The sequence below is a fragment of the Eptatretus burgeri genome, chromosome 4, assembly GCF_056783735.1.
Source record: "Eptatretus burgeri isolate ZD-2024b chromosome 4, Ebu_testis_v1, whole genome shotgun sequence".
NCBI classification, from domain to species: Eukaryota; Metazoa; Chordata; class Myxini; order Myxiniformes; family Myxinidae; genus Eptatretus; species Eptatretus burgeri.
Window position 1 is genome coordinate 69630539 of NC_140964.1, and position 26192 is coordinate 69656730.

The window sequence follows — 26192 nt, forward strand, 5'->3', positions numbered from 1 at the left end:
GAGAGCTCTTCCTTTCCCTTACCAAAAACGTACTGCCACCCTCCCCACCCCATTTTACTTCCCATTGTTCCCCATTATGTGTGCTAAATTTGGTTCTGATCACGTAAGCCGTGATAAAGATCTCTCCCTCCCCTCCAAAATTGTTAGACACTCCCAGGATGCTCCCCATTATATCCGCCAAGTTTGTTAGTCCTATAATGGTCCATTTTGAAGACATACAAGCTATGTAAGGGAGACAAACAGAACTGCTTTAGTTGATTTTTTTTCACATAAACGCATTAGACTGGTTAAAAAACTTGCACCACATGGGGGAACCAATTTTACTCCAAATGTATTTAAATAACTTGTTTTTTACACCACCCACCTGTTGTGACGACGTTGATGACAATGAACATTCCAAGCAAATCTCCAAGGGAAGAGCCTAGTTTGGGCAGTTCGTGGGCAAGTTCAAAATAATCCTGTTTGTGATACACAAAGCTATCTGTTGGTTGACCCCCCACCCGGAGCAGCTGGTCCCTGCTGGCCTTTCCTGCTCCGAGAACATAAATGTTGACGCCGGCTTCTTGTAGCACTTTTGCTTCTGCTGTTGGATCATCTCCTGAAGTGCTACCCGACAATATGATTGCCACCTGGGGATGCAGAGCATGACAACATAAAATACATTTGAGATGGAGTGTTTTTAATAAAGCAACGTTATTGGTTTTAGAAATGCACCATCATTACACACACAAGGAATTAATAAATTCTTTGAATTCTCTTACTTTGTTAAAATATAGTGAGACTCAAGGAAGAGCAGAGTAACAGTGTCACATGGCCAATAGAAACAAAATAGGGTGAAGGAAACTCATAACATATGGTGGCACCATAGCACAAGGGGAGGAGTTGCAGGTGTAAGGTGGACAAGGTCTCATTGGTGTAGTAAAGTCCAAGGAAAACAAATGAGAGATCGTGAGGTGGTGGTGGTGGTGGTGGTGGTGGTGGTGGTGGTGGGCAGCAGACTTCTTGAGAACCTGGAGGGAAGAGCTCGAGCCAAGACTCAGGAAGACAGTTCCACAGGTGAGAGAAGAGTATGATGAATGAAAAGGACCGTGAAGTGCATACCTCCAAGCCTACCGATTCTGAAGAGTTGAAATACAGTTTAAGTACCTGGACCAACAGACCTTTTAAACTTTAAAATATTGAAGTGATGTATTTGATATAATCTTCCTGTTGTGTATGATAAAATCTTGTTAATATAGAATAAAGGTGCTCTTCTAAATACAAAATCAAGGCCCATGGAAGAGTGAAATAATAACAGAGGGAAAAAAGTCAATGTACTGACAGTGGGACAGACTTTGCATCAAGCAAAAGGATAAATTAATGGTAAAAAATGACTGTGAGTAGGGAGACACAGTAATCTGAAAGGTAAAAAGGATTGCTTGTGGAGGGAGGCGGGGGGGGGGATGTGGTAAATGGGGGTAGAAAAGATTGCATGCTGTTTGTGGAGGGAAGCCAAGATTTAACTCATGTTATTCACATTGTTACCTTTACCAAGGAAGACGATTTTACAAATTCAACTTTTCAAGAGCTATTCAAATTTTCTACTTCTGTAAGTTAATTATAACTATCATCCGTTGAAGACAAAGTACCGGGCGTAGTGGCGTGCGCCTGTAATCCGGCTACTCGGAGGCTTGGGTTGGAGGATCGCTTGAGGACGGGAGCTCTGTGCTGGGCAACGCTATGAGAGGGTGTAGGGCAGCCCGGAATCATGGCGAAACCCAATCCTTATCCCTGTGTCATAAGAGGCGACCAGGGTTGCGTCAGGAAGGGCATCCGGCGTAAAACCTGTGCCAAATCAGTATGCAGATCATAATGGATGATCTGCTGTGGCGACCCCTAACAGGAGCAGCCGAAAGAAGAAGATCTGTTGAAGACAAAGTCTTCGATATCCCCCGCCATAGTAAATGAGGATGAACAAACTTATATTCCCTAAGCGTGTGCAATATGTATGTGAAGTTTCCCCTTGATCTGACCAGCCATTCTGGAGAACATGTTTGAAGGTTTTAGGGTAAATTCAATATGGCCACCAAACCATGTGACCTATCAATTGGGAATTAACAAACTTCTGAAAGGATGTCTTGGGGAAAGTGTATGTGAAATTTTGCCTCAATCTGTCCAGCCGTTCTGGAGAAGAAGATTTTTAAAATTTATTAATTTCAATCCAAGATGGCTGACGAACCATGTGACCTATGACATCATAAATTTAAATTCCGTCTCCAATCCTCCAGTGAAATAATTTTGTGAAGTTTCGTGTTAATCGGATAATGTGTGTTTTTCTATCCAAGATGGCCACCAAACCATGTGACTTGTGATGTCATAATTTTAGTGTGCTTGCAGACATGATGGAACATGAGAGTTGCAAGTTTTTGCTTCGTTAGGTTATGTGATTCCAGAGAAAACATTATTTAATATTTTTCTTCAATCCAACATGGCTGCCAAACCATGTGACCTATCAATTAGAAAATATAAAAAGGCACCAGTTCACCACTTGCTTGATATGTGTACCAAATTTCATAAATATATCTTGAGGGGATTTGTAGTTAAGCTCCGGAAACGAAATGTGACGGACGGATGGACAGAACCCATTTCTATATCCCCCACCAACTTCGTTGGTTGGCGGGGATAATAATTAGAAATGAGGTAAGAGTTGACAATTGTTTTCTTACCTGTATTGCACCATCTTTAGCTCGGCCACCTCTTCTCTCGATGAATTGATCTCGCCGCAACAGTTCAAGACCCTGACGCAAGTTTGACTGGCCACCCTTAAGCTTGATGTTCTTGAGGGCATCAATAATTTCTCCATTCGATCGATATGTGTTGAGGTAGAACTCTGAGCGAGGCTGTCCACCGTACTGCACCAGCCCCACTTGGGTTTTTTCCTGCCCAACATCAAGAACTCCAACGATTGTCTCCACCATTTGCTTCATCAAGTCAAACTCTGACAGCTCAATGTCACGTGACCCATCCAACAAAAACACAAGATCAACAGCTGAAAAGATAAAATAAAAATAGGTCATTTGTGGGCTAATTTCTCATTAACTATTCAATATAGTACACCACTCCTTCCCAATGCCATATCCAGGCGATGCATGACGCCATCACCGGGCAACAGAGGAAGGGAGTACCGTACTCAGTTTTCACTCCGTTTGTTTGTTTTCTTATTGGCTGCTCTTAGAGCACTCTTATTCTGGACATTTCCATCTGTCTGTCTGTCCGCGAAACTTTGGTCAAGCCTTGGGGCTAAACCACTCAACCGATTCCAATGAAATTTGGTAGGTAGGACCAATATTTCTGGGAATCGTGTGCTTTCGAATATGGGACCCTGGGCGCCAGCAACGGCATAGCAACGGCCCTTTAAAGTGGTCAAAAAATCGAAAAAAAATACAAAAAAAATATCGAAAAATCGAAGCTTAGAGTTCTGTGCGCAATCTATCTCGCTCCCTTCATGCCAATTTGCAGCCCTAACGAAAAATATTTGTAGGAGATTTGGGTTTTGGGCGAGTACATGTCAAACATTTCAGAAATGGTTAATTGCGAATATCTCAAAGAGAAAGAGTCTGATTTTGATGAAACTTGGGTGAAATGTGTACAATGTGGCTAGTATGTACACAAAAATGAATGCTTGCTATGCACACCTCCGTTGCTTAGGCCTAAGTCACATTTGATCTATGGTGAGGATATGGCGGCCATACGCCCTCTGAATTGACAGAAACGTGCGGTGGCCGCAGAGTTTCTGCGGTGGCCTCAGAGTGGCCCTACGCCGTTTGGTTATATTTTACAGGCCGTAGGGGTCGCCGAGGAATTATAGCGGGGAGTTATAACTTTTTTCATTCCTACGTTCGCCGTAGCAATTCGACAAGCCGAAACAAAAGAAATGGTAAAAAAAAAGAAAGAAAAAAAAGAACCCACTCGTTACCGTCCGTCTGGCCACACGTTCACCTTAGGGCCCCCCTGCGGTCCCCCTGCAGTCGCCTTGCGGTCGCCTTGCGGACACCTTGCGTCTGCCTTGAAAATTCTATGGCCGCCGCAGGAACGCCCTAAGGTCACCGTGCAATATCAAATCAAAGACCGTATGGCAACCCCACGTTTTCGATCTCCACAATTTATAAATACCCCGTGCGGCTCCCCAAAAAATAAAAACATATGTGACTGCTACATTGTGTGACCGTGGAAATACTGCGGCCGCCCTATAATTGCTAGTGGCCGTAGATTTTGTAGACCCCACGGCCACCGTGGCAAATATGACTTGGGCCTTAGCAACAGCTAAAATACTTTATCGTACATCGTACACTTATTGTGGACTGTACAAAAAATCAATACCTCCGAAGCTGGACCTCCGAGGGACCTGTTTTTTGTGCCCAAGGAGAATGTCTTACAGAATCATATAAAAAAAGAAAATCTTTAGTGAATATATAAATGGAATTACCGGGGATGCCATTTGTTAGAGTCTCTTTGGAAACATGCCTGAAATTTCACAAGGCGGGTTTCTGGGCGCAAACTAAGAGGGCTGTGATAATCATATTTATTGTGCTAAATTGATTGATGACATGTACATGAATATCGGCTAGTCGCGTCGGCCAGCTTTCCATCTCGAGCGAGCAGCCATGGCGCCTACCGGCTTGTTTTGTTTTTTGTTTGTTTGCCCAGATGATATCTCAGCCATCCTTTGATCAAGGAAGCTGAAATTCGGGGACAAAAGTGAAGATGGGCTTCAGCAAACAAAAAATTTATTTTTTGATTAATCAATTAATGGATTGATTCCTTAATTATAATCGATTTATTAATTACGTATATATTTTATTTCTCATCCTGACAATATATCAGGCATAGTTTGAGCAAGGAAGCTGATATTTGGATATGACAGTGGCCAAGTAATTTGGCTATCAAGGGTATTTTTGATATATTGATTAATCAATTAATCGATTAATTATTCATTTTTCCATTAATTACTTGATCTTTCAAAAAGTTACAGATTCTGATGAAACAGTAGTGGTTTAGATATTCTATTCGGCAATTGATTGAGACACTAATTATTTTATGATTATTATTTATTTATTTTAATTATGCAATTAATCAATTAATCAATAAATTATTGTACATCACTCCTTCCCAATTCCAACTCCATATGTTGTAAGGCAGCATCGCCAGGCGCCCTGGCGATGTCCGCACCGGAGGATTTGTTATTTATTTATTTCTTTGGCATGGTGCGGTGTACTTTGAATGTACCGCAACTTGTTTCTCTTACTTTCTGCACCACTTCAATTACTTTTATGCAATATAAACATTTCAAGGACCACTCATTCATAATTTTATTTTTCCATTTACCGAAGGGGTATGTTAAATGGCGAATGTTGTTGCCAAATAGTCAGCAATCTCCATAATAATCATGAACCCGAATCCTAACCCTACTCAACTCATCCACCAAGTTTTGTCATAACCTGTCCATAACTTTTTGAAATATCATGTTATGTCTTGTTTTTGGCCCCATTTCTGATTGGTGAAGAAACACTTAAATTATAGAATCCAGATCAGGATCTTCACCAAAATCGAATAAATTTGTCCTTGTCACACACACACCCTGTCGACCAAGTTTTGTCTGAATCCGTCCATAACTTTTTAAAATATCCTATTCACAAAGACAAACAGACAAACAGGGGCAAATACATCACTTCTGTCCACCAAGGTAATAAATGATGCACCGAACATTATTCCCTTACCCACTACTGATCAAATGTGCTCATGGTAACAAACAAATGAACAGGATTCCTGAATTATCCTATGCCTTATCTGGGCACATCAGGCAAGCCACAGGTGATAGACATTAGATAGCGGCAGACAAGACAGGAAATGCTGCTGAATCCATGCTGGCATGGCACAGCTGGTAAGGGATGCAGGTCCCATCACTTTGCTCAGTCCAGACCAGCAATCAAACCGAGGTCCTCTAGTGAACTGCACCAGTGCTCTATCATCTGAGCTACCTGGGCAACCCGCTGGTGAAGCACACAATTCTCCCTCATATGGAGATGCCACTCTCTTTCCACCGCTGGTTCCAGGACACACTGGCAACCAGAGGAGCAGTGAGAATTGTGTGCTTAGCCTGTGGGTCAACCAGATAGCTCAGATGGCAGAACATTGGTATGGTTCACCAGAGAACCTGGGTTCGATTCCTGGTATGGGTATGTAATTTTCCTACATGTATGTATTGTTGTGGTTCTGGAAAACTACATGCCTTGAGGGCAATGGCACACAACATACAGTAATCCCAAGGCAATTATTTCAATAGTATATGTCTTAGTTAGTCCCTTCAATATGTTTAGTGGGAAAAAGGGAAAAGATATGTTGTGTGGGACTCTCATAGCTAGGTCTATCATATCCCTTTAACCTTTCACCTTTTCCTTTTTGTTACACGAAACATGCAAGCAAGCGCGCACACCAAGCAATAAGAATGAGCAACATGCCACGAGTGTCACCAGCATGTTCGCACTGCGAACGCTTCCTGCCGACAATGCACCGGTACATTGTTCCTCTAGAGTTTGTGCACACATTCTCCATTCAAATGTGCACACCAATTCCAAAATGCCATCTCACCTCAGACTTCATTCCGCTCACCAAACCTTATTATGTTCACCACAACCACTTCATACACTGGGAAAAATATCTCCGCCACAACCCATGCTAACTCGTGACTTTTATTCACCCTTTTCACAACGAATGCCACATTGCCACAATCTCTCACGATGAATGTCACAACAACAGCGCCCTGCTCTATAACTGTCACAACTGCCCCGTGGTCGCCAAATCCACACCGAAGCATCAAGGGACTCAGAGGGAATGCAGGCCAAGATGTTTCAAGGCATAATGCAAAGCACAAACATGTGCTGTGGCTTGTGAATGGATGTACAGGTAGACCTGCATGCTTACCGATTGCAGGGGGATCGGCAAGCATGCAGTCAGCGTGGGGGGAGGGGGGGCATAAACCCACGACCACAAGGTGGAGCCACTCCGTTCGAGCGATCCTCAATAGGTACAGACATTTACACATACAGATATTTACACAGATAGGATAGGGACTTTCTTCTTATGAATCTTTTTCTTCCATCTATCTTTCTCTCTATCTCATCTACTATGGACGCATAAAAGAACATCAACACGGGTGAAGCCCGACTGTTTTACGGGCAGAGTCTGAAGGACCAAACAAACTCACATTCATGTTTTATTCTTGCACAACGCCGCACCTCTACACCCAACACGCACACGCACACGCACACGCACACGCACACGCACACGCACACGCACACGCGCACACACACACACACACACACACACACACACACACACACTGCACCTCACAGACCTACATCTTAGATACAACCAGTATTCCTCCCACCTACGTCTCCCTCAGCGTTCTGGGTTGCGTTGGTCTGCCGACTGCACCAGGTATTGAGAGTTTGTTTACCCTCACCTGCTTGCTTTCTCTCTGGGCTATCTAATCTTCCTCAGGTGTGTGTGTGTGTGTGTGTGTGTGTGTGTGTGTGTGTGTGTGTGTGTGTGTGTGTGTGTGTGTGTGTGTGTGTGTGTGTGTGTGTGTGTGTGTGTGTGTGTGTGTGTTTTGGCACCTGTCCTAGCTTAAATTAATATTGTAGAAGATATAACGGGATAACTCTGCTCTGTGTCTGCTTTTGTAAGATTGCTTGTCTTTTGCCACACCCCACGTATTCCTGGCTTTCCCTGCTGTACATACCAATAAATGACATTCACTGTGCCACATACCTTTCCTCACATTCTGGTTGTAAATAAATTCCTTGTGTAGAAATGTTCCCAGCTCATTTTCGTGTTTTCCCTCATTGGTCCAGCATGGCCCTCTCCCTAGCTTAGCAGGGACATTATTCCCCAAAGATTTGCTTCATAGCCGGTATGTACTTGGCAGATCCACTCAGCTGCACCTGATCCGATAAGTAATCTGGTTAACACAAGTACATACTTCGGGCATGTTCCCCGGTAAGGTGGTCACGTGACCCTTAGGTATACGGTTTGTTAGACAGAGGACCCTAAGTCACGTGTTCGAGTTATTGGTGTTCATGGTCAATTAGTGACGCGCAGTGTCACAAAGTTATTCGTGTGTGATGGCCTGCAATTCCGGTGAGCCGGTGAGTAACCCGGAGGCAGTCCATCCCTCGTGGTTCCCCCACGATGCCGGGCCGCTACAGGATTATGTCTGTTTGCCTGTTCAGGTATTATTGTATTACTATCCTCCCAGTGGTTAGTAATCATGGTCATGGAATTGTCAGTCCATGGGGGGAGGACCCTCTCGTGGACAAGAAAATCGCTGCTCCTATGGTTGGCAGTGAGTGTCACAGAAGCAGTGGTGGAAAGAGAGTGGCATCTCAAAATGTGGGAGAATTATGTGCTGAGCCTGTGGGTCGCCCAGATGGTAAAGCACTGGCACGGTGTTCGGGTAAATTTAAACACCCCTCTGAAAGATAATTAATGGCCTCATTTAATTATAATTATCTTTCATCATAGCATTGTCATCGGTCACCTCCCCATCCCTTGTTGGGGTTTTAATTTGCCATGTTTTTTTTTTTTGGCCTGCTCAACAATGCCTTGACTTGGAACAGGCTGCAATGGTTTAATAATAAAGCGATAAAAAAAAATTTCTTTCACTTTCCTCATTCATATCATCGAAAGTCGCATCTACATACCTACGAATCACTGCATACATCGCTTTTTTTTAAAGTGCTGTCGTTTTCAAATTAGTAGCTTGGAGCGATTATATGCATTATATGATGCGATTTTCCACGATCTCCTCTCACGGACAAATTAAAGTACACAATAGAAATATAATTTGAGTTTGGAGGATCGGATCACGTTGACGAATTACTTCTAAATCTGGAGTGAAATCTGAAAATGTCAAGAAATTTGTGATGTTTTGGTTTTTGCGGGTACGTCACATTACCGATCACATTGCTATCGCTTGCCAAACCAGCCGCTCCTCATCAAACGTTTCGTTGGAGCGCTTGCTTGAATTCTTAAGTCACTTGTCAAGCTTGGTTGTTCGTTTGCAAGCCATTGTTCACACTCTAGTTTTGTATTTTTAATTAATTTTCTGAAATTTGCCGAATTTGTTTTTCACTTGGAAGTTGTGGGTTGCGATGTGTAAATTCAAAGGTGGAAAAAATCTGGTTTAATGGAATTTAATTCCAGGCTATAAGGCAACAAAAGGTGAAAATTTTGAAAGGGGGTGTAGACTTTCTATAGGCACTGTAGTTTGTAGATGTACTCGCATTCTAATAGTGCATACTTTATCGAGGCAATCGGTTGAAAAATAAGATAACATGTAAAAAAAATTGTAGTCAACGTTGGCTCATCATGTGCAGACAGACAAACACACAAACGGACCCAAATGCAATCCCCTCATCTGACAAAGGCAATGACACAAGTGAAATTATGATATATTGTCGTGGTTATAATGCCAATCGTGAAACATTTCATGAATGAGATAGAAATCCAAAAATAATTTTGTTTGCGATCAAGTCACATATATGGTTACTCACCAGAAGGTAAATGTACAAATTCTCGGTCGGCCAAGGCAGCGGAGATGTCACTGAGAATGTTTACTGATGTTCCTTCCATACCACCAAAACTTGAACCATGGTACAACGCCATTTTATCTTCTGGATCACTTACAAATTCTTTCAACTCCCCCTCTGTGATACTTCCAGCTCCAATGGCCAAAACAATAACTCCCTTTTCCTGCAAAGTTTTTGATGCTTTCTTGGCCGCTGCAAAGTTATCAGGTGAGCTTCCCATCAAGATCAACACAACCTGTGGAGCACCTATGTCTCCACGACTTCCTTTCTCCTTCACCATGACTTTGTCCTGCACATGTTGCAGAGCAGCAGCTAGGTCAGACTGACCACCAAGGTAAGCAATGCTCCCAATGGCATCGACTGCAGAGTCCTGCGGGTATTCAGAATCAACATCACGTGAAACAGCAATTAAGCAAACACACTATCTCCCCTCCATTACTCAACAATAAAAAAAAATTACTGAAGCAGTACATTTCAACACACTTTTGTTATTTTGATTTTAGGACATGCACCTTGCTTGTAAATGCATTCAGGTTGAACTCCGTTTGTGGTGTCGAGGCGTACTGGACCACAGCCGCGTGGGTCCGCTGTGGTTCAATGTCCAAACCGAAAATCACTTGTGATGCCAACAGGCGAATTAATTCAAAATTACTTGGACCAACAGCGCTCGAGCCATCCAACAAAAGAATGACATCAGGGCCTGCCATGGGATGCAGGAATTGCAGGATTGCAGAAGTCAGAGGACTCAATTTTGATCAGACAGTTGATATAAATGACAATATCTTTCCTGAAATATCACGTACTGAAGTAACAAAACAAATGGACATCCGTTTTAATTATGGCAAAACTTCTATGTATGGCAATACTTATTCTAACTAGAATGGCACTCGGTGGAGTGCATACCTCCACCAGGCTGAACAATTTACATTTTGTATCCCACTGATAGGTCAGATCTGAATCCGGAACTGAACCAAAATCGAATAGGCTTGTGCTCATCATCGAACCAACTCATCCACCTAGTTTTGTCATGTCGTCCACAACTTTTTGAGATCTCATGCTCCATATCGTTTTTGGGCCTTTCTTGCAATGGTGAAGAATCACTTTTTAAAAATTTTATTTCTCGTATCCAGATCCGCATCTTCACCAAAATCTAGATTCATCCTCGTCACACAACAACCTGACAACCAAGTTTTGTCCGAATCCATCTGTAAATCCAGGTAATTTATCAGTATATATATATATATATATATATATATATATATATATATATATATATATATATATATATATATATATATATATATATATATATATATATATATATATATATCACGATATCTCAGAATGTTATGGACGGGTTCAGACGAAACCTGGTGGAGGAGTTGGGTAGGTGGCAAGTAGAAGCCGATTAGATTTTGATTAAGGTACAGAAGCAGATCTGGCCAATGGGCTACAAAACAAATAGTTCTGCCTCGCATTGTTATGCGCTCTGCCGAGTGCTGCTCTAGTTTATGTAATGCGGTGATGTTGGCTGATTTCAGAGAAGAAAGGGAAGGGTGACAAATTTCACACTCGAGATTCTCCGTTTGTGTTGTCTTCTTGTGTGTTAAATAAATTAATCGTATTTGCAAAGACACATCTGCCTGTTTTTGTGTCCTGTGCCTTGATCAGACTGTTGTTCGTCTTTCGGCTGCTCCTGTTAGTGGTCGCCACAGCGGATCATCCGTTATGATCCTTATACTGATTTGGCACAGGTTTTACGCCGGATGCCCTTCCTGATGCAACCCTGGTCGCCTCTTACGACACAGGGATAAGGATTGGGTTTCGCCATGATTCCGGGCTGCTCTACACCCTCTCATAGCATGGCCCAGCGCAGAGCTCCCGTCCTCAAGCGATCCTCCAACCCAAGCCTTCGAGTAGCCGGATTACAGGCGCACGCCACCACGCCCGGTAGTGCTTTGATCAGACTGTTTTGGTGTATTGGATATTTCCAGGTGCGTATCATTTTGGTTAATTACCTGGATGAATAACCGGCGTGGTGTTCAAAAACATCTGGAGTTACGAGGTGGCGCAAACTGCTCAGCATCATCTTGTAAAATCGGCCATTTGCAAAGTGACAGCTTCGGCGTTTTGCAGTCCCACACCCGAATGATTAACGGTCGTGGTGAATTGCTGTCAGCGTGACAATATTTACTTATGAAGCGAAAAGCGGGGTTCAGCAATTGGTTCACCTTGTCGAGCCGTCAGGCTGTCTGTCAATAGATATCAGTCTTTGATCGATGAACTACTTGATTTCATTGATTTTTATATATTTTTTAACACTGCACTGTCGAACATGAATCGAACACAATCATTACAGTTTCAATTCATTACAGTTTAGCAGTACTTTGGCTCTCAAATTGGCAAATTGTATGGATTTTTTTTCCCTCTGTTTGCCTACCTGATAAATGAAATAAAAACCATTCCAAGCAGGAAATTTGCTGTTTTTTTAGAAACGTCATAAAGAACACAAACAACTGATATGAATAACTAATTTAATGTTTTAAGTAAGGTGGTGTAAAAAATGGTGCAACTACAACGGCAAAAAAAATTTTCTTTATTTTTATACAGCCTTTAAGACCTTTATTTTATTTAAATTGAATTATATACATAAACACTGAAGAACACAAATCGCCTTCTTGCCAATTCTAAAAAAATGTTCAGTTTAATATTACGCCATATCGACCAATCAAATTTGCCCCTCGTGCTCTCATCGTTGGGTAATATCAACATTGAGGCAAAATGGCGGCTCGTAGGAAATATAGATTGTCATCACAAATACAAAGAAAGATTTATAAGACACTTCCCATGTCCTTTCTCTCAAAACTGGGGGTGGGGTGTAAGGTGTTCTACGAACCCTCTGGTTACCTCCGTCACCGAAGGTGGATAGAGGTTATGTTTTAACCCCATGTTTGTTTGATTGTGAGCAGGATATCTCAAAAAGTTATGGACAGATTGGGTGTGGGCCAAGGAGAGATTGATTAGATTTAGGTGAGGATCTGGATGCGGATCCAGATACTGCAATTTTTAACGTGATTATTCACAAATGAGAGATAAAGCTAAAAACGTTATATATTGCACAATATCTCAAAACGTTGTGGACAGATTATAACAAAACTTGGTGGACAGCTTGGGTATGTAAGAAGAACAAGCCAATTCGATTTTGGTTCAGCACTGGATTCAGATCCGGCTTATCAGTGGGATACAAAGCATAAACTGGTCGGCCTGGTGGAGGTATGCACCATTCTAGTTCATGAATGCAATTACATTTTTATATTTTTGTATATCATATATATTAAGCACTTAGCACCTGATATGGGTAAGGTGGACAAACATGAGGAAACTTGACAGTAATCTCAGATGCTATGACAGTAAACCTCAATGAAGGCAGCACTTTTGGACACAAAACATTGGCCCATGGAAGGAGAAGGGCAACAAACTGACAATGGAGTAATGGGCCAACATGCAGAAACAAATATTCAAGAAAAATAACAAACATCGAGAAATAGGAAAGAAGAAGGTAAGAAAATGCAAGTAAGAGGGGAGGGGAGATATGAAAAGATATAAAATGAGGATGGACAAGATTGTTGGGAAGGGAAGACTTGAGATGATGATGAAGACTGTAAGAGTGTGTGCGTGCGTGCGTGCTTTCACTCGCACAAGTCTTAGATTGTGAAACAAAAAAAAACCCTCAAAAAAACACAAAAACAATCATGATGGGCTTTACTTCAATACGATCAAATAATAAAATGCGTACCTCCTTCCACAACCTGTATCTCAATGAGAACTCCAATAACTTCTCCCAATTTCCTTCCTATCTCTGGCAAAACGGAATACAAGTTCGAGATGTCAGGAAGGTGGAATAGGTGGCTGTGAGTTGGCTGACTTGCAACAAAATCCAATTGATCAGCAGTGGCCTTTCCTATTGCCAAAGCAAAAATTTTCACACCATCACTGTGCAGTGCAGCTGCCTGGGACCGTGGGTCAAATTGGATTTCAGTTGCTGCCAAAACAATTGCAATCTGTATAACAAACACAGAGAAAGCATCATCATCATTTATTTGCTAATAGTGTATTACACTAAAACATACTGCTATATTCACCAATCATATTATAATCAAGTCTCTCGGAATGTGAAGCTTCACATCCAGGAGTACGACGTTTATTTAACTGCTAAAAAGCTTACCCTACACACTGGAGTAATCACCAGTTATCAACTCATTCCGTCCAGCAGTTCAGGAGTACATAGAAGTCAGACAAACAAATAAACAGTGAAATATTTAGTGGTATGTTCGAAGGAATCCTTACTATAATTCACAGACCAGTGTCTTTGTGTGTGTGTTTGTTTGTCTCGCTACTCCTCCTACAGTTCAAGGCCAATTACATCCAAGCTTGCCATAGAGGATCAGCATGGCGCAATTAATGTATAGGGGTGTTTTTATCTTCACTAGTGGTCCTTGGGGGATGGAAGGGGGGGGGGGAGCAAACTCTCTATGTAAATATGTACCATGTAGCGCCGCCTCCAGGTGGGGTAGGGTATTACAAGCCTACACAATTTACAGCGGGGTCATTCCGTGCCAACTCACCGAAGGTTCCCCGGGTCACCTCCTAAGATTTTGCTGGAAAAATTCTTAAATGTATATCTATATGGCTCTACCCACCATGCAAACGATTAGCTTTCAATTCCTCATAGTTTAAAAAAAAATATATTTCTCGAGACCTTTGAAATTTGGCCCTAAAAATGCCAAATGTGAAAAACGCATTTTTTTCTCCAACTTCAGTGGCTTATAATTATATAATGGACTCCTCCAGAAAGCTAATATTGCAAATATTTACTAATTGGCATCCAAATTTTGCAATTATAGCATCAGATTGCTTTTGGGATGCATATTTCTCACTCTATTGGAAGATAAAAATGGCTTTTTGGCCAAAACGAGCTAAAATAAGGTGAAACTATTGGAGCCCTCCTGAAAATATGGAACAACTTAGAATTTTTTTCCTCATAACACAGTGATTATAGGGTCTTATCTCTCCATAGATACATTTCAGCTGGGATAATACAGTTAGGTGATGAATTATAAAAGTTTTACCATAAGCCCTTGCCACCGAGGGCTCTAAAATGGACCAATTTTGTCCCCTGGTTTGACCATGTGGCAAGGGGTTTAGGATCTTCACTTTTTTTTTCTAAAGATTGCCTCATATAAGATGTGTCTACTGACCGAATAATTTTATCTCACGCCCATGGGTCAAAGTAAAATAAATTTTTATTTACATGCACGTTTTTTATAATTATTCACTTTTTTCATATTCAGAAGTTTATAAATGGAACTATCCAGGAAAGAGTTACTGCAGAATTTTATAAATTGGTATCCAAAATTTCAGATTGTGGCATCAGAATGTCTCTAGAAAGCACAAACTCCTAGTTTTAGGAAGCCAAATATGGCAATTTGGCTCACTTGGTACAAAACAAAGTGAACTTGCAGGGGTGCGCATCAGGCTAAATTATGCTTCTTATTAGACATTAGTGATAAGGATGTTATTTATTCATAAATACATGCTAATGATTACTTTCGTAAGTGAATGGAAATTATAAATTCGAACAAATTTGATTAGTTGAGTCACAGCTTTTTTATTTACAGATATACAGAGACAATGAATATTAGTAATTTTTATACCTTAGAAAACTCTTTAATGACCTTTCATCTTTTATGACATTCATTATCATGATTATCGAGCACTCAGAGGCACAGAATTTTACATCTTAGAAAACAGGTCTTGAACATGCTTAAAATCATGCTGTGACACTTGGTACTGACGTCCACCAGATTTTATGTCAGGGGCCTCAACCACACAAAGAATGTCGAGTAATGGCACTCAGCATTGATCTTTCTTTTTTCTGGAGCCCATGAGAATATTCACCATTTTTGGTCAAAGTGGCATTCTCAACTTCCTACAGATAGAAACATATGCATTTATCAGGCATTCTGAAAACAGATCCTTAAATTTCATATGCCAGTTTATAAATATCTGCTGCATCACTTTGCTAGAGTGTTCAGTTTCAGATTTATAAGCTCATGAATATGAAAAAAGTGAATTATTATTTAAAAAACGTGCATGTAAATAAAAATTTATTTTAATATGAAGCCATGGGCGTAAAAGGCCCTGTCACACCTTGGCGTTTTAGCCAGCGTATGGCAAGGTATCAAAATGTAAAACGCTGGCGTACGCTGAACTATTGATGGGTTTTTTTGCAGTTTTGGACGTATTCATAACGGGTTGGACGTATGCATAACGTATTGGTAATGTACACAGAACGTTTCGATAATATATAGATAACTTGTATCAACGAATGCTGAGCGTGTTGTCAGCGTTCACAACCTATGCCCAACGATAGTCTGACTTATGCATAGCGCGCGGCAGCGTATCGCCGACGATCACTTGGCGTAGCCTATTAAAAGGCTGCGGCTCGACGATTCAAATCATAACCGCACTAGAGATCGAAGTGTCAAGCCGCTGTCACACCTTGACGTTTTAGCCAGCGTATGCCGACGCATGAAAAATTTGCCGAATATGCTGGCACACGTCGAATACGTTATGGGTAAGTTTTGAATACGTCAAGAGCATGCTGAAGCACACTGAAGCACGCTGGCATACGTCGAAGTACGCCGAGTACGTCGACAAATTTTCATCCATCCATCCATTAGGACCATACTCTGTGCAGAGCGTTGGTGCCGCCAAAGCAGTCTCCTTGGCTATTGGGAACAATCCTGGACGGGTCGCCACTCCGACACAGTATACCAGCATGCTGGCACTCATTTTGCCGACCTCGGAAGGATGACAGGCAGAGTCAACCCCACCTGGTGTTAATTCAACAGCTGAGCGGGATTTGAACTCAGGACCCTAGGATCCCAAGCCCACTACCTTAACCATTAAGCCAACACCAGGCATACAAATTTTCAGCATGTTGAAAATTTTTCGACGTATGCCAGCATATGACACACGTTCTGCATATGCTGGCCATGAGTTGTAGGCACGTTACGTGATCGTTGACACACGTCGACACACGTTACTTGTAAGTTAATCATAAGTCGAAACACGTCGAGGTAATGTTTAGCTTCAGTGTTCCAGACTCCCTGGATTTTTTTTTTTTTTTTGGCATGACGGTGATGTTGACACTTCGATTTCTGGTGCGGTTATGATTTAAATTGTTGAGCGGCAGCCTATTAATTATATTATATTATAATTAATATATTATAATAAGACCGAAGAAAAAAAAAACCAAAAAAAAAACCAGGGAGTCTGGAACACTGACGCTAAATATTACCTCGACGTGTTTCGACTTATGAGTAACTTACAAGTAATGTCTGTCGATGTGTGTCAACGATCATGAAACGTGCCTAAAACTCATGGCCAGCGTATGCAGAACATGTGAGTCATACGCTGGCATACGTCGAAAAATTTCAAGCATGTTAAAATTTGTCGACGAGCTCGGCGTACTTCGATGTATGCCAGCGTGCTCGAAACGTATACAAAACTTACCCATAACGTATTCGACGTCTGCCAGCGTTTTAGACAAATTTTTCATGTTTCGGCATACGCTGGCTAAATCGTCAAGGTGTGACAAGGCCTTTAGATAAAATTATTCGGTCATTAGACACATCTTATATGAGGCAATCCTTAGAAAAAAAAAATGAAGATCCTAAACCCCAAGCCACATGGTCAAACCAGGGGACAAAATTGGTCCATTTGAGAGCCCTCGGAGGCAAGGACTTATGGTAAAACTTTTATAATTCATCACCTAAGTGTATTATCCCAACACAAATGTATCTATGGATAGGTAATGACCCAATAATCTCTGTGTTATGAGGAAAATTTTTTAAGTTGTTCCATATTTTCAGGAGGGCTGCTATAGTTTAACCTTATTTTAGCTCGTTTTGGCCCAAAAGCAATTTTTAGCTTCCTACAGAGTGAGAAATATGTATCCCAGAAGCTATCTGATGCCATAATTGAAAAATCTGGAGGCCAATGAGTAAATATTTGAAATATTAACTTTCTAGAGGAGTCCATTATAAAATTATAAGCCCCTGAATTTGAAAAAAAATGCGTTTTTCACATTTGGCATTTTTCGAGCCAAATTTCAAAGGTCTCTTGAGATGGATTCTTTTTTTTAAACTATGAGGAATTGAAAGCTAATCTTTTGCATGGTGGGTAGAGCCATATAGATGTACATTTAAGATTTTTTCCCACAAAATCTGAGGAGGTGACCTGGGGAGGTTTTCGAAATTTTGGTGAGTTGGCACGGAATGACCAAGTGTGCAGTGTTCCTGTCCCTACGTTTTCCAATGCAGTGAGGTGTTTTGAATTATAAGCAAAAGGTATGATTTTGCTTCATGCACGTAACCCAGGTTTTTTTTTATTTTTGCATATGCAGAGCTGTCACTTGCCTATACACCGCCCAAATAAAGGTACGCATCAGAAGAATGTGTTGCATGCTTGGAATAATATCACCCATAGTGCGGTAACTCTGCAAGTAATCATCAATGGATGGAGGCCCTCTATGTCAGACATGAGATCAGGACCATCACTCAAGACATTTTTTGAGCTTTCGACACAGGCTGGCACCCCGACTTGCTTTCCAAACTCTCTGCTTATGGCAACCAAGGCCAACTCTCCTTTTGGGTTACTGACTTCCTCTACTCTCGTAGCAAATGTGGTGTCTCTCAATGGAATCCTTTCATCTCCTCTCCCTGTCAAGGCTGGAGTGCCCCAAGGCGATGTTCTGGGCCCAGTCCTATTCCTAATCTTCATCAATGACTCTCAATGGAAAATCCCCTTTATCTATCGATGATGACTCCACCCTTTGCCGTGACATCTCTCATCTTTCAGACAGGCAGGCAGCAGCCTCTTTTCCCTCTTCAGACCTTGATAAAATCATAATCTGGTCAAAAACTTGGAATATGTATTTCAATCCTGACAAATCTTACACTCTGACTATCTTTCTGCAAAAGGACCATCTTGGCCACTCAATCTATTTGTTTTTCACAATCCTCTTGAAGAAGCTCAGTCACTCAACCTGCAATGTCTCACTATTAGCCATGATTTTTCTTGGGCGAACCACATTGCAGAGCTGGCCTCCAAAGCCAACCACCGACTGGTCATTCTCCAGTCGTAAAAGATAAATGACTTTTAGCGATAGATACAGTGGCCTGCAAAAGTATTCACCCCCACCCCCTTCCAAAGATTTCACATTTTGATGCCACCTGAGCTTATTTCATGATGCTTTCAAGTCAAACTTAACATAGAGAGTTTTTACAAACTACTCCAAAGTGATCAATCTTAAAGATGCAGATAAAATGTGAATAAGTTAAATTAACAGAGAATATCAGATTATTCTCAGTTGCAGAAGTATTCAAACCCTTTTCCTAATGAACCCTAAATCAGTTCAGGAGCAAATTATTTGGTTGAAAGGTTCCAAAATAGGTTTCATAAGTTCCACCTTAATCTATTCAGTGGATTAAATTTGAAATTAAGCTCCACCATTTATCTAAGGAGTTTTAAGGTACAACTCACTTTGTCAACCAACAAGACAAACATGAAGACCAAAGAGCTTTCCAAAGAAGTCAGACATGACATGGTGGAGAAGCACCGTTCAGGAGAGGGTTATATGAAGATTTCAAAGTCACTCGTCATCCCTTTGAGTCCGGTGAAATGCATCATTAAGAAGTTGAGGACATATTATACCACCCAGACTACCCAGATCAGCTCTGCCCATCCAAATCCAGCAGCCAGGCAAGCAGAAAACTGGTTCAGGATGTCACTGTACATCCAACAATGACTTTGAAAGATCTGCAAGGCTCTATGTCTGAGATGGGGGTCAGTGTTCATCAATCAACAATATTCTGTCCCCGTCACACAACTGGCCTCCATGGACACATGGCAATAAAGAAGCCATCACTGAAAAAGACACATCAAAAAGTTCGTATGTAGTTTGTGAAAAAGCATCTATATGATACCGCAGGCATGTGGAGAACAGTTTTTTGGTCAGACGAGAGAAAAATTTAACTTTTTGGTCTAAATTCAAAGTGCTACATTTGGCACAAGCCGAACAATGCACATCACCCAGTCAATACCATCCATACTGTCAACCATGGTGATGGCAGCATCATGTTATGGGGGCTTTTTCTCATCAACAGGGACTGGCAAGCTTGTCAAGATAGAAGGGACAATGGACGGTGCAAAATACAGGAGAATCCTTGACGAAAACCTTCTCGAGTCAGCCATGAATCTGAACCTGGGTCGGAGATCCACATTTCAGCAGGACAATGATCCGAAGCACAAAGCTAAAGCAACATTGGAGTGGCTGGATAACAAGAAAATAAATGTTATTGAGTGGCTCAAAGTCCTGACTTAAACATCTCTGACGAGACTTGACGATTGCGGTCCAATCGACGATCCCCGTCAAACTTGGCAGAACCGGAGCAATTTTCATGCGAAGAATGAGCAAAGATTTCACCATGTCACTGTGTAAATCTGGTAGAGACCAACCCAAAAAGACTCATAACATCATTGCTGTAAAAGGTGCTTCCACCAAGTACTGACCTAAGGGGTTGGAGACTGTAGTAACCAGTGAATTTTGATTTGTAGATGTTTTTTGCAGGTATTCCTGACATGTAACCTCCTTCAATTTTACAACACTGTTTAGTTTGATCCCTTCAGTTATGAATAAAAAGTTAATTTGGAAAAATTGTTTCTACATGATTCCAAATTCATCCAAATATGGCATTATTTGGTAGGGGGTGAATATTTTTGCAGACCACCGTATATATCATCACAAAGGATCAAGGCCAATGTTTAAGGACAGTTACAATAATAAACACATCAACACATTGAGCACCCTTTTTAACATTTCCAATTACCATTGCTTTGATATTTTCAATGATCACCTCCACACACCATTAATCAAGTTAAGGCACCTTTAATCACACACCATTATTGCAAGGGTGCCTGCATTATGACGGTCTTGCAATACCTGTCTTGCAACATGAATTGTGGACATGTTGTCCTGTAAAGGGCCATGATAATGTTGAACATCCGAGGCTTGTCCATTGCTAGTTCACAACTTGAGCTGAGTTTTGAATCGAGTTTAATGAGATATTTTAACATGAACTGTACGTCTCATCTCGGACTCGGTGCAAGGAGGCGAGCATGGAACATGATCCCTAGAAAGTCGTTGCGGTATATCAACATGTTTCAGAGTGATATGGAATCTCTGCACACACTCAATAGGAATAGGGAGGGGGTAGTGTGGTGCTCACGTGGAGTCTCGTTAAAGTCAATACTCATTAAGACCATTACTCTTTGGTAAGGTTTGAATAGTTAACATGGGTAACTAGTTATATGTCCTCACCATTTTCCCAGACTGTGAATTAAGAACTAATTGGCAGGGAGAAGGCCTCATTGAAGCTGAAATATTGTAGATTGACAGGAAGGTATCGGTTTCTGTTCTCACCCACAGTTCCTCTTCGTCTTTCAGAAGAATGCTAGAATGGTAAACAGCCATGACGATGATATACTGCATCTATCATTCGCATGGATTACAACCTTCCTTCTGGTGACTGTACTCCGCAAGTGAGATAACCCTGGTGTCAGCCTCCGATTGCGTTGATTCCAAACTAGCACCAGGAGTCACCGAACCTTTGATCAGCACAGTTTTGGTTGCTTCTTCAAAGCCACCACCCAAGTACAGAAGAGGAGAACAAATGTGGGGATGATGGCTCACTCACAACCCAAGTCTCAGGGAAAGAAGTTTAGCAATTTGCCTTTGTTGGATAGGACTATGAAGAATCCCTTGGGATCAGGAGCTTGTTGGGGTTCGTCGAGCTTGTCGACCCATTCACTTTGTTCTCTTTTGCTGGTCGTGAGCTTGTTTTGAAAAGGGCAGCCATTTCGACATTTTTACCTGGCAAAGCAGATGTTTGTTTAGACTTATTGAGGCCCATTTATTTATTGTCATGCTCCGTCTCCTTCGGCGACTTAGTGTCCTCAAGGCCGAAGCTGTTGTGTGAGCGAGACCAGAGAAAGGTGCCAGTGTTCTGAGAGGGAGTTCCTCACCCCATACTCTTGGGAGAATGGGACGGAGGCGGCCCAAAATCATCTTGCGGCGACAATGGGATGGACCTGATGGTCCAGCCTATGCCTGAATACTCTGAGTGCAGAATATATATCATTTTGATTGCAATTGTTTCGTCATATTTAGTTAATAGAGACTCGGACAATGTTTTTAGCTTCCAAACTTGCAAAGAACCCCATCCTTACAGACACGTTGATTTCTCGAGGACTACAGACTGGACAAGTCTGGAGACGGCGATGGTTCACGAGCAATGTACACGGTTCGCCTTTTTTATTTTTTGACCTTCGAGGGGACGCCACGGGCAAACTGGCGGGACTCGGGAAAAACGTAAATGATGAAAGTTGTAGTACTCGAAGAGCACTACTTGCATACCAACTTTCACTCGAAACGGTTGAAAACCCTCGGAGCTCGATGCTCAATTTATTGATTTTTTTGACATTTTCTAAGTTCGTGACCTTGACCTTGGGACGAAAATGAAAAATCGAGCTCCGTAGGGCTATGCAGATGCCATTGGGCTAACCAAATACCGAAACCCTTGCCAGATTCGACAAACCCCCTCGGAGAAGATGTAACTTGAAACTGGCTACCCCCTAAAAACACATGTTTTTTGGGCGTGGCTCCGCCCATAATGGGCGCAGCACGCCCATTCTCTGGAAAACACAACTAGATCATGATATAAACCTTGCACCCTCATTTTATCAGGATCGGATCAAAACCCACGGAGCTATGCTCAGGACAGACAGACAGACACACACCCATAACGAATATAGTGGTCACTTACTTACTCGTGAACCAATAATTGCATCAGAAAGAGGTTCAGTGCCTCTACAATATACTAAGTAGGGTTTGTGTTCGCATGGGGCACAATAAGCGTGGCTTTAAAGTGTCAGACTGGAATCGAGCTTTTCCATAGAAACAGCAAAGAACCAGAAGGGAACTCGGTTGAGCACATACTTCCGCCATGCAATGCTTGATTCACGAGAACACATCGAGCCCAATACATTTTTGAAATATCTTGCTATACAGTACTGTATCGTTTTGAGCCCTATCTCTCAATGGTGAACAATGGCTTTAAAAATTAAATAATTCTCGTATCCAGATCCAGATTCGGATCTGCGCCAAAATTGAATCAATTCTTCATTGTCACACACCCAACCTGTCCATCAAATGTCATAAAAATCCGTCCACAATCTTTTGAGATATCGTGCCATATATTAGTTCAGCTCTATCTCTCAATGGTGAAGAATCACTTAAAAATTCTCGTCGTTTGATCCGGATCCAGATCTTCACCAATATCTAATCACTTTGTCCTCGTCACACAGCCAACCTGCCCACCAAATTTCATCCGGATCCGTCCCCAAATTTTTGACACATCCTGCACACAAACAAACAAAGACAGACAGACAGACAAACAGACAGAAAGGGGTGAAAACATAACCTCCTTCACCTTCGATGGTGCAGGTAACAATCCAAAAGGCATGGGTGAGATGGGCTGGGAGTAATAGCTTTGTTGGGCTGTGGCAATTACAGAGGTATGAGGCATGGAGACTCATCGAGCATTAGCAATGTCATCATAGTGGAACAACTTATCAAAGGCAGAATTGCCGATATAATTTCTTGAGATATTTTCAATCTCAGTTCTAGGGGCTGGAAACATCCGATGTCATCAGAGAAAAGTGAGGAGTGGGATAATAAACGGAGGAAATAAATTTAAGGAGGAAGACAAGTTGTGAGAATCGAAGAGTTATGAAAGGGAAAGAAGAAAAGGAAGGAGAATATATGGAATGAACCAGGGGAAGAGAGTGATTTCAAACATCTAACCATTTAAATTATGCCCGATGTAGATGGACCTCACAAAGGAGCAATGACAACAGGTTTATGGCCCGTTTCAAAAACTTAATTTCAGTAGAACTAAATTCTTCAGGTTTACAGCACAATCCTTTCGCAACAACATCGACCTTTACATTCACAATTAACCGTTATTGTATTTGCACACTTCTACCTTCAGCCACGGAATTATTGAACTAAACATACCTTGTGCTATAAAGTTTGTAAATGTTACGTCCAGAATTAAAAATTTAACCTTCATGCCAGTTGCCTTACCTGGGTTGCACCTTGCTTTGCACGGCCTCCTGATCGTTCTACAAATTGCTTTTGCCTCAGCAGTTTGAGACCTTCTTGCAGGTTTGATGGCCCACCCAGAGGCTGGATATGCTGAAGGGCAACTTTGATGTCCTCTGCAGTTTCATAGGTGTTGAGATAAAACTCAGATCGGGCCTGCTGTCCATACTGTGCCAGCCCGACACGAACAGCATTTGGGTGAATATCCATCACCTCCAAAAGCAACTCAATCATCTTCTTCATCAGTCGGAATTCAGCTTGGCCTATGTCTCCATCCAGTAGAAACACCACATCCACCTCTGTGAAAGATACAGCATGTAAGTCCCAACAATCACTCAATTGGTTCCAACAATCATTTACCCACCAAGTTTCACAAAGTGACAAATCTTTCTGGATGTGCAATGTTAAAGGCATACAAAACATGTACCTTCGCCGAAGGAGAAACACAATGACTACAATCAAGAAATCAATGTAGCATGCCAAATGGAAGATAAAAAAAAAATCCGGTTCAAATTACTTGAAATTTTGATATCTAATATTCCCAAAACAAAACATTGTTCTCTTCGACATATCCTTTTCCTTTGGCAATAAGGTTATAAGACAGTAAATCAACATGCCAGTAAGCCTACTCCAATTATAATCAATGACATAGAATCCAACATTGCTGCAAACATCAGGTCTTTCCTCTTTTTCAAACAGCATGATCTCGAATCAGTTTGGATTATATCCTGGTCTACTAAACTATGGACATGCTGCTGCTTCTCTCTCAACAATGGATGGAGCCTTTAAATTCCAAACAAGAGGTCAGGACCATCTGCCTTGATGCATCTTGGGTATTCAAGACAGTTGGGAATCCTGCCCTGCTTGTCAAGCTTGCTGCCTGTAACATTAAAGGCCATCTTCATACCTGGCTTGCTCAACTCAACTCAACCTGTTGATATCAATAGAACCCTCTCCTCACATCTGCTCTCCCAGGTTGGAGTGCTTCAAGGAAGTGCCTTGAGCCCAGTCTTGTTCTTTATCTACCCAAATGACCTTTTCAAAGCTATGGAACCGTCTTACTTTTGGCTGATGACTCCGCATTGTGCTGTGCAGTACTCTATCCCACCAACAGACATAAATAAGCTACATCACTCTTTGCTGATCTTGAATATATTAAATTGAAATATGGAAGATCTTTCAATCCTAATAAATGTCACAATCTTACATGATGTTAGCAGAGGCATGATGGGCCAAATGCATTGCGAAGCAAAGTTATATTACTGTAAACAGGTTCGATACATATTGTTCATTTCAAGAAGCAATTATTTAATGAAGTTAAATAAGTGATGGTTACTCACCAGAAGGTATCTCTACGGATTTTCTGTTGGCCAAGGCAGAAGAGATATCACCGAGAAGATTTACTGATAATCCTTCCATACCTTTGTAACTTGAACCATGATACATCGCCATTTTATCTTTTGGATCACTTACAAATTCTTTCAACTCCCTCTCGGTGATACGTCCTGCTCCTACGGCCACAACCATCACTCCTTTGTCCTGCAACACCTGTGATGCTTTCTTAGCTGCTGCAAAGTTATCAGGTGAGGTTCCAGTCAAGATCACCACCACCTGTGGAGCACCTATGTCTCCGCGACCTCCATTCGCCTTCACCATGACGTTGTCCTTCACATGTTTTAGACCAGCAGCCAGGTCTGAATGACCGCCAAGGTAAGCAATGCTCCTAACGGCATTGACTGCAGAGTCCTGTGGGTATGCAAACCAAACATCACATGAAACAGGAATCAAGGGTGCACTTTATCTCCCCTCGATTCCATGACAATAAAATAAATGGTGATTGAACAAATACATTTCAATATCCAGTGCCTATGGAAAGTCTACACCCTGTTTCAAAACTTTCATCTTTTGTTGCATTGTAGTCTGAAATTAAATTAAATGAAATCAGACTTTTTCCACCTTTATTTATACATTGTAACCCACAACTTCCAAATGAAAAACGAATTCTACAAATTTCAGAAAATTAATTAAAAATACAAAACTAAAATATTTTGGTTGGATAAGTGTCCACCCCCCCTGAGTTAATACCTGGTTGAAGCACCTTTGGCAGCAATTACAGCTGTGAGCATGTTGGGATAGATCTCGACCAACTTTGCACACCTTGATTGGCCCATTCATTCTTCTGTACAAAACTGTTCGAGCTCACTCAAGTTGCGTGGGGACCGTTGATGGACAGCAATCTTCATGTCATGCCACAGATTTTCGATTTCACTTAG

At 41.6% G+C, this 26192-nt stretch overlaps 1 protein-coding gene and 1 pseudogene across 3 annotated transcripts in view; one reads left to right on the forward strand and one right to left on the reverse strand.

The window, feature by feature from the left end:
- Nucleotides 1-26192, reverse strand: part of LOC147028297 (collagen alpha-3(VI) chain-like) — a 115241-nt gene that overhangs the window by 25535 nt on the left and 63514 nt on the right. For all 3 annotated transcript variants that reach the window (XM_085878575.1, XM_085878574.1, XM_085878576.1), the window contains 7 exons: nt 25260-25665; nt 23902-24218; nt 13426-13690; nt 10142-10329; nt 9594-9999; nt 2706-3028; nt 365-629 (listed from right to left, as the gene is read on the reverse strand). In XM_085878575.1, coding sequence (XP_085734701.1) covers nt 365-629; nt 2706-3028; nt 9594-9999; nt 10142-10329; nt 13426-13690; nt 23902-24218; nt 25260-25665 — 2170 coding nt within the window. The remainder of the gene's footprint in view (nt 1-364; nt 630-2705; nt 3029-9593; nt 10000-10141; nt 10330-13425; nt 13691-23901; nt 24219-25259; nt 25666-26192) is intronic.
- Nucleotides 1627-1767, forward strand: LOC147028298 (signal recognition particle RNA; annotated as a pseudogene).